Source organism: Centruroides vittatus, unplaced genomic scaffold (assembly GCF_030686945.1).
Source record: "Centruroides vittatus isolate TY-2023 unplaced genomic scaffold, ASM3068694v2 contig_424, whole genome shotgun sequence".
Taxonomy (NCBI): domain Eukaryota; kingdom Metazoa; phylum Arthropoda; class Arachnida; order Scorpiones; family Buthidae; genus Centruroides; species Centruroides vittatus.
Window position 1 is genome coordinate 150,771 of NW_027122230.1, and position 8,756 is coordinate 159,526.

An 8,756-nucleotide genomic window follows, 5' to 3' on the forward strand; every position below is an offset into this window, starting at 1 on the left:
CTTTACGTACGCAAAAAGTGTTTTTTTAATAGATGAATAACGATCGTCGAAAACAACATAACACGTGCATCGCATTAGCGAGGATTGACTGCATGTAGACAGTCAATTCCAGAGCACTAGAGGCGCAAACATTCGAAATAATAAAATAATTGAAAAGTAATTTTATGCAGAAATAATTCACCAAGAAACTAGCGCAAATTGGAAGCTGAAGTAGAGCAAAATAAGACGTATCACTCGATTATTATTAATGCACGAACGGAGTGGTAGTGCTAATAATGGATTCTCAATAGAGAAAGCACTGCTCTTTACACTTTTCATGTTTAAAAATCTATGAAAAATACAATTATTGAAGAATTAAAATTATAAAATAGAATCATTTGGCGCAAAAGTGGCATTATTAGTTTCAGAAATGCTCGCATACTGTGGGCCTAGGAACTCCATATTTGTAAATCCGCCAACTTATATAGTCCCATAATAGTATGTTGAAGTTAATGTACAGATACTTTTTAAAATACGTATTAAGACCTACGAAATAATAAAATTAAAATTTAAGTATAATTTTAAATTATTATTTACCAATAAATATCTTAAAAGTATTTTTAAAAAGTTTGCAGTTTTAAAATTACTTCATAAAATAAAAATTATCATTCAATAGATGTATAAAACCAAATAATTTTGTCTGTTTAGGCTTCTATAAGTAATTACAATTAATTTACATTAACATGTACAGTACTGTACTGCCCACTATAGCCGCTTGTACGGCTACACAAGTACGGCCGCTTGTACCAGTACAGTATGCATACAGCAGTTGTATGATAAGAGTATCATTAAGTAAAGAGTAAATATCTAAGAATATACACATTTAACATTTGTTTAAAGAGACTTACTATGATAGTTGCTCAGAATAAACTAACAAATTACTGCGCGATACATAAAAAGTAGTGTTAATGATAAATTTATTATTATTTTATATCAAATGTATAATCCCAAAATTAAATTTTAAAAAAAACAATAATTCTCTTATTCATAAATTTGAAATTAAATTTATTTTATGTATATTAAGCTTAATTTATAAAACATAATTTAGTTTATAAATTTATTTAGGTGGAAAGAGAACGAGTGGCAGATAAATTGTCGTAAGCGCTAAATGTGCAAATGGTACCTATAAACGTCATTCCAAGTATTACGCATATTTTCATCACTAGTTTTCAGCAGTTGTATATTCCCGTGATATATTACGTCACATCTATTGGCTATAAAATGAACCAAGGTATTCGACGATTACCATTACGAGTACTGAAAGGTAAACTTTCTTTTCATACGCTATCCCAATACTTGCAACTCTTTTAAATACTTTATCGTTTATTTTAATTGTTATTTTTAACTTTAAATTATTTTACTTTTTTATTTAATGTAATTTCGTATGTTTAGAGATCATAAAATTTGCTTATTTTATCCTTTAAACAAACATGCTGAACCCAATGTATCATAACAGCAGTATTCAATCTAAGGGTGAAGAGTGTCCTGTTTTTGTGAATTCTATTGGTTACTAGTACTCCCCTCAAATAATAATAATAATAATAATAATAATAATGTTCCGAAATTGTACGTAATTTTATTATATCAAAATATATATAAATATATGAAAACTATTAATGAAAGGTTTTATTTTATAAAATAAATTTATAATTTATTATGAGTAAATAAATATTAATAACTATTTTTGATATTATAGGACAGAATAACACAGTAAAGATATGATGAAAGGAATATTGTCGATTACTTTTTCCTGTGTGTTGTTTATTGTTGCTTTGGGTGATGATCACCACGAACCTCACGAGACATTTTACGAGCTTTATTGCGGTAAGAAACTTTTTGAATTTTAATTAGTTATTATTAAAAAAAAAATCTAATTAATTTTTAAAATTTTATTTTTTTATTCCTTCCCTTCAAAAATCTATAGAACGCGTTCGCTGTTTTACGATATTTAAAGTATTTCTCACACCGGAGCGATAAGGTCCCCATAGACAGAAAATAAACTTAGGCTTATATATAACAACTGAATAAATGAGTTCTTTAAATACAGTCAAAGCTCTGAAAAACGACCAGAGCACGAAAATGGCCGTTGTTGGAAGGTGACCATTATTAGAGGTTCGACTTTAATAAATAAAATGTACTGTACTGTATGTCGTTTTTTAAAGTTTTGCTAGGGGGACCAAAAAGAACAGTGACTAAAAATGGAGTCTCTTACGAGAAATATTTCAAGGAAAGTTTGCGAAACCCTCATCTAGACTATTAATTACTATTTTCACTTACCAATTTTCAATGAAATTTTACATAAATGTTAATAAGATAGTTTTTGTAATTTATAGATATTTTTATTTACAAGTAATTCCCGCGACATCATGAATGCTTCGAAGTTGCAAAAATTATTTTCACCAAATTACAAATACTTATTTGTATTTTAAGTAATAGAAGTTTATTTTCTTTACTTTTTAATTTTAAATTTGATATTTTATATTTTTTCTATTCGTCTGCCAGCGGATAAAAAAGTCAGGATTCGAATTATTAAGTTCATAAAAAATAAATTAATTGGTTTTAAGAAACATTTTAGTTTAAGAAATATCAAAAATTTTATTTACAACGTAACAGTTTTACTAAGTTACATCAGCAGTTTTATTATATTTTCACTTATTATTATTATTTTTTATTATAATTTATAGAACACCACGACGTTCATGCTTTAAGAGCATGTTTGCATTCATTACCAGAATATCGTGGGGTAAAGTATATTGACCAATTTTACTTTCTAGAGATACTTTCAATTGATATTTGAATTTTAAAACTTAGATTATGGTTATATTTTATGATTTGATCGATCAAGTCCAGCCCGGTTTAAATACACCAGAGGAAAGAAAACAGTTTTTCTGCGGTGAAGATGGTGAAAAGGTAATGCAAATATACTGTATGATATTTCAATAATACGTTTGACTTTTTTAAATGAAATTTGTGTAATAACATATAAATTAATTATTTGCAATTATCATTGTTTCAGAAATTCGAAGAACTGGACGCTCTATTGCACCAAAAATTTACCGAAGGTCAGCTTCATACTTTTGACGACAGCATGACGGTAAGTTTTATTGCATTTCTGTAAATATCACTTTGAAAATAAAATTATCTAGAAAATATTATAATCGATTTGAAAATCTTACTCGTATTTTGCAGAAATGTTTAGCTGAAAAAGAGAGCAAGAAATAATTATGCGAAATGGTAAACATTCTTGGTAATAAAGTAATATATATATATATATATATATAATGTTTTTGAAATTGTAAATCTTATTATAATTAGTTTTTATAATAATTTTAAAAATTTTCTAAAATACTATAGTTATAAAAAATTTTTAAACTTACTTTAATGTTTATAACAAGAAATTTAAATGAATTTTATAACAATATTTTAAGTACAAATGGTAACGTTTCTGTTTTAATTTATCGTTTCATTTATTTCGACAGAACTCAGAAAACAATTCCTTGGATTTTATTGGAATTATATCCATGGTATGCACAAAAATTAATAGACTATATTCAAAAATTCTTTTAAATTGCTTAAAATTTGGATGTAAATCGAACTATTTAGATAGTAAATAAATGAAATTTAAACATTAAACGGAATTTATTTTTATTATATTCTTCCAAACTGATTTAGATTATCGAATCAACTACTTATTACACTAATAGAGTAGGATAGGACGGAAAGACAAACGCTTTATATGTAAACGCACATTAATGCCACTAATTTATCCCGATAAACAAGTTACCACGGCGTTCCAATGAAGTTTTGTCGATGCACACGTAACGACGTGACTTCTGACCAATACTAGGGTTCCGAAAAGGTCGAAACCCCACTCGAGTTACACCAATATGTGAGATCGAGGGAGGTAGGAGGAAGTCGTGCCTCCCCTTCCGGTCTTTCTTTCGTCACGCTACGCCAACGTAACAGCCAGCCTTAACACAGCGTTCGCGTTACCCGAGTGAATAGGAGGTGAGATGGGGACGACGATAAGGCGAAAGCGATATTCGAGACCAAGAGGAGACCAATTAACAATAAAAACAAGATTTATTAATATTTAAACAAGGACACACATACAAAAGCTGACTAAATTCCCTAAGTCGCGTAGGGGTCGAGAGAGAGAGCTTACAGTTTCAGTTCATACCTCATTAGTTCGTTTCCTTAGAGTTAGCACTTGATATCCACGAGGTGGGGATTAGTATCCGAAATAGGCAGAGTTTATAATGTCGCGACTTAGCGTGGAGACGTTCGGACAGTAGTCCGAGTCGGTGACGACCGGCGATGGCGTTTGTCCGGCAGATGATAAGAGGCCCCCGGAGGGGGGAAAGGAGTGTCTTTTATAGCATTTGGCTGGGAAAATCGGTCGTGATCGTAGGTGGATGACGATTTGTGTCATAGGTGTTCCCGGGATTCAAAATACATGACGAATTCGGACGTTAAGTGTAAACTAAGGTTGCAAGATGATCTGGGTACAATTTAAGAACAAAGGATTGTTGACAGTTATCTGGCCGGGGACACATATTTTCTCGTCCAGGGCCGTTTTTAGACAGGATGTTTATATTAGGGGAAAATTCCTAAAACGAATTATTACAAAAAGTGACTCTGATGGAATTCCAGATCTCACAGAAGTGTTTACGCCATGGCAGCAAAGACGATTTCCCGTCAAACAGCGGTGCCGAACGTTCGTTCATATTACGAAAAGACAATACGGTGATTTCGAAGAAATCAAAACAAAACCTTGCCAAAGCTTCCTCTCCGTAAAAAATCTTTCCAAATCCCTCACAATATTTAGATGTATTTTTGTTTTCTTTTATGTTAGATAAATGATTCTAAGTTTTTAAAAGTTTTGTAGTTAAAATGTTTTTATCTACATAGAAGTAAATTATATAAAAATAACGTTACACTTTACGTCTTGATTCCGTAAATAATGTAAGAATATTTGTAAAGAACTGCATGCCTACGTTAATCGACTTTATTTTCTAGTATTAAATGATGTGCTTCTATACATACATACATATATCCATGCCTTTTCCCTTTTGGGTTGGCAATGAATGAGCTGCCTCCACACTGCACGATCCAAACATACTTCTCTCGCTTCCACACTCATTGAGGCATTACGTACACAAGTACGCTAACTACGTCCACGCATACTCACAATATTCTTTTCAATCAAGGCATCTCGCACACTATCTGTCCATCTCCTTTGCGGAGGCCCCTAGGTCGCTTGCCACACACCTCACAAACATGGACTCGCTTCAACAGTCATTCATTGCTCATGCGCTCCACGTGTCCATATCACATTAGCAACCTCCCTTGTTCCCGCTCACTCGCTTGTTTTTTGCATTCCACACAACTCATAAACCCTTTCATTCCTTATCCTTTTCATGAGAGTCTTGCTACAAACTGCTTGCAGCATTCTGTTCAGCATTCACTCCACTTCAAAATTTCTTATGCCACGCCTACATTTCACACCCATACAACAAGGAAGGTAGAGACCGCGGATTTTGGCGGGAAAATTTGGAAAAATGAAAGAAAACTTTCATTTTTTTGTTCAAAAAAATTATTGTAAACAATCCCCGAGAGAAACAATTCCTCGCGGAGAAAGGGGGCAGAGGTCTTCCTTTACTAACAACAGTTAGGTGGGAAAGTTAACACTTAGCTGTCAAGAATTTGCAAGTCATCGTCAACAATCGACAGCTTCCCACACTAACTCTATAAAAGCTCGCGCAACCGGAACTTTGCGCGCTCACATAGGAAGTTATTATTGTACTTGGGTCTGTCTCCATGCCCAGGAACGAAGTCCCGTCGGAGAGGACCTACGAGTAACTCTTCCACGTCATCAGCGACCGCCATACATCGAATATTATCGTCCAATCTCACACCAAGAGGTATTTTGTTAGGACCTTTGTAAACTCTCTCTTCCGCAACGGCATCAGGCTTAACGCATAGCCGTCTTAGAATCTGTAAACTTGCATATAGTTGCATTCAAGCGTATGTTAACCACATTTAATCTCAGTCTATCGTCGAATAGTTTGTAATCGCCTTATATGTTATTCTAGTTATTCAATAAATGTTTTATTTGTTAACCTGTCTCCTGTCAATCTAAGACGCCTGTCGACTTACCGACGTACTTCCCCACTCACTTTTTTGCCCTCCTAGCCATCGGAAACGACGAGATCGGGTTTTGTCAACCCGTGCAGTGTAAGTGGTCAGCGAGGATAAACCCCTGATTCTCTGCTTATCTCACACTTGCTTACAACACTTGTTCCACGTTCACACCATTCCGCGTCAAGTGGCAAGCTGTTTGCACGTTCAAATATCACGCACTTAGTCTTATTAGCATTTATTCCTAGTCTTTTCTCTTGAAACACTTTGTTAAATCGGCTAAGCATCCTCTGCATTTTTACCTCATTTTTACTTAACAACAGTGCATCATCTGCATACAACACACTCACATTCTCATTCTTAACTTTCACCCCTTGTTCATCAGCCGAAGCTTCACGCACATCTGCATACAAAAAATAATTAAACAGCCACGGACTCATTAAGCACCCTTGTCGCACTTCCCTCTGAATTCTTTGCAAAGAATTCAGAGGAGGTAGGGCTCACACGCACACATACCTGACAGTTCACATACATAGACTTCATCGCACACATCAAATCTGAAAAAATACTCCATATTCATTCAATACCTTCCATAGCTTTTCGACAGGATCATACGCTTTTTGTAAATCAACAAACGTACTAGAAACTTCATTTTTAATTGTCTACATGGACATTACTCGTTATTAGGACTTTATACTGGTGTTTACATTTGACACAAGAATGAGAATTAGTTCAGATAAAACAAATTTTCTTTATTATATCACCTGTAGTAATTTTCTCTGTACACATATTACACGTGTTTCGGGCCTTCACGCTCCTCATCAGCAGTATTACTACAAAAAACTAAAAAATAACAATAGAATAAGTCTTTGTATATAATAATTTCCCGACAATAAAATACTATTTTAAAAAAAAACTTACAATAAATACGTATTCCAACAATGAATACAACAACAGGATGAAATATCTCGTATTAAATTTACATGCCATTTTACTGTATAATTAAAAAATAAATAAATAAAGCTGGAAATTATTAAAAGCGTACAATATATTGTAATAAATTTAAAAAAAATCACATCAACGTTTTTTTTCTCAACCATTCAAACAACAGTAAGGTAAGGCGAGTCTATGAACCATTTATGCATTACACTTTTTTGTAAACGTCATCAATAAATACAATAAAAATTAAGAAGAAAGAGAGTAATAATTACAAAAGGCAATTATATGAACATATAAACATTAAGAAAGAAAGAAATGAATAAATAATAATTTAGGACGAATAATCCACCAATCCTGGAGCACCATACTTGACGACGTTTACAAAAAAGTGTAATGCGTAAATGGTTCATAGACTCGCCTTACTTTACTGTTGTTTGAATGGTTAAGAACAAAACGTTGATGTGAGTTTTTTTAAAAGTTATTACAATATATTGTACGCAAGTGATATAATAAAGAGAATTTGTTTTTTCTGAACTAATTCTCATTCTTGTGTCAAATGTAAACACCAGTATAAAGTCCTAATAATGAGTAATGTCCATATAGACAATTAAAAATAACGTTATAGTTGCCTTATTATCCTTATTTTTAAGTACTAGAAACGTTTTTCCAACTTTCAAGTGCTTCTCGATGGTCAACAGCAAGTGCTTCTATAATATTAACTTTTATGTATAAGATTTAAAATATGAAATCATGGCAATGAACTTTTACCGGAAGCCAAATGTAAAAGTGTTAATAAATAAGATTCTGCTTTCGAAATAGTAGAAGCTACCAGATGACAATAAATTTAATTAATTAACACTTGCCGTCCGGACCAGAGTTAACTCGGGCAACGTTTACACTAAGCACTGTCCGGACCCGAGATAACTCGGGCTAATTTAAATAATCGTACGTAAGAACTCGTTGCTCGAAATAATTCAAACAAAGCTTATTTACGTTCTATTGAATGTTGTTTATGACCTCAGCAAATTTCGTAATTTTACACCCAATAGAAATTTATGTTTTGGACCATTTTCTTGGTCCTATCTATAGAGATAGCATATCGGATCGAAAAACTCGTAACATATTTGATTATTTGCGGTATTTGATGAACATCTGTTTAGAAACCTATTGTCCCCTGAGAGTTGTATGAGAATAGTCCGCGAAAATCCATAAACAGCTGTTCTCAAGGACATTTAGCGTTATACACAGTTATGCGTCTGGTGTCGTGTGATCCGTAGCGATTTTTTTGTTACCTTAAAGATTTATTGTTTCTAAATAATACTTAATAAGGAAAATAAAGTTTTATACTAAAATGTTTTAGAAATGTAATTCATAAATTGGTGTATTAAATTTTTTTAAATTTTTTTTTGGGAGTTTTTCCTGTAAAGCACAAAAAAAACAATGTTAGGTTAGTGAGAATAAGCTTAGCCTATAATATAAATAATAAGATGAAACTAATATAAAAATTATTAGAAAATAACGAAATACATCCGAGTATTTCTTTATTTTCTAGTTCAAACGTGTAGAAAACCTTCTTCCCCCTCAGGCGTTGTTGAGAATGACCCGCGAAAGTTCACAGTCAGCTGTTCTCAAGGTCA

The 8,756-nt window shown here is 32.5% G+C and overlaps 1 protein-coding gene across 2 annotated transcripts; it reads left to right on the forward strand.

The window, feature by feature from the left end:
* The first annotated feature begins 1,201 nt into the window (after positions 1-1,201).
* On the forward strand, positions 1,202-3,672 carry LOC136976775 (uncharacterized). 2 transcript variants are annotated; one of them, XM_067272141.1, is made up of 7 exons: positions 1,202-1,303; positions 1,736-1,863; positions 2,724-2,782; positions 2,851-2,949; positions 3,056-3,133; positions 3,229-3,286; positions 3,519-3,672. In XM_067272141.1, the coding sequence occupies exons 2-6, from the start codon at positions 1,758-1,760 to the stop codon at positions 3,259-3,261; spliced, it is 375 nt and encodes a 124-aa protein (XP_067128242.1). In that variant the 5' UTR covers positions 1,202-1,303; positions 1,736-1,757; the 3' UTR covers positions 3,262-3,286; positions 3,519-3,672. The 2 variants fall into 2 exon arrangements, with proteins under 2 accessions (XP_067128242.1, XP_067128241.1); XM_067272140.1 differs by having other exon boundaries at positions 3,229-3,273.
* Positions 3,673-8,756: the final 5,084 nt, after the last annotated feature.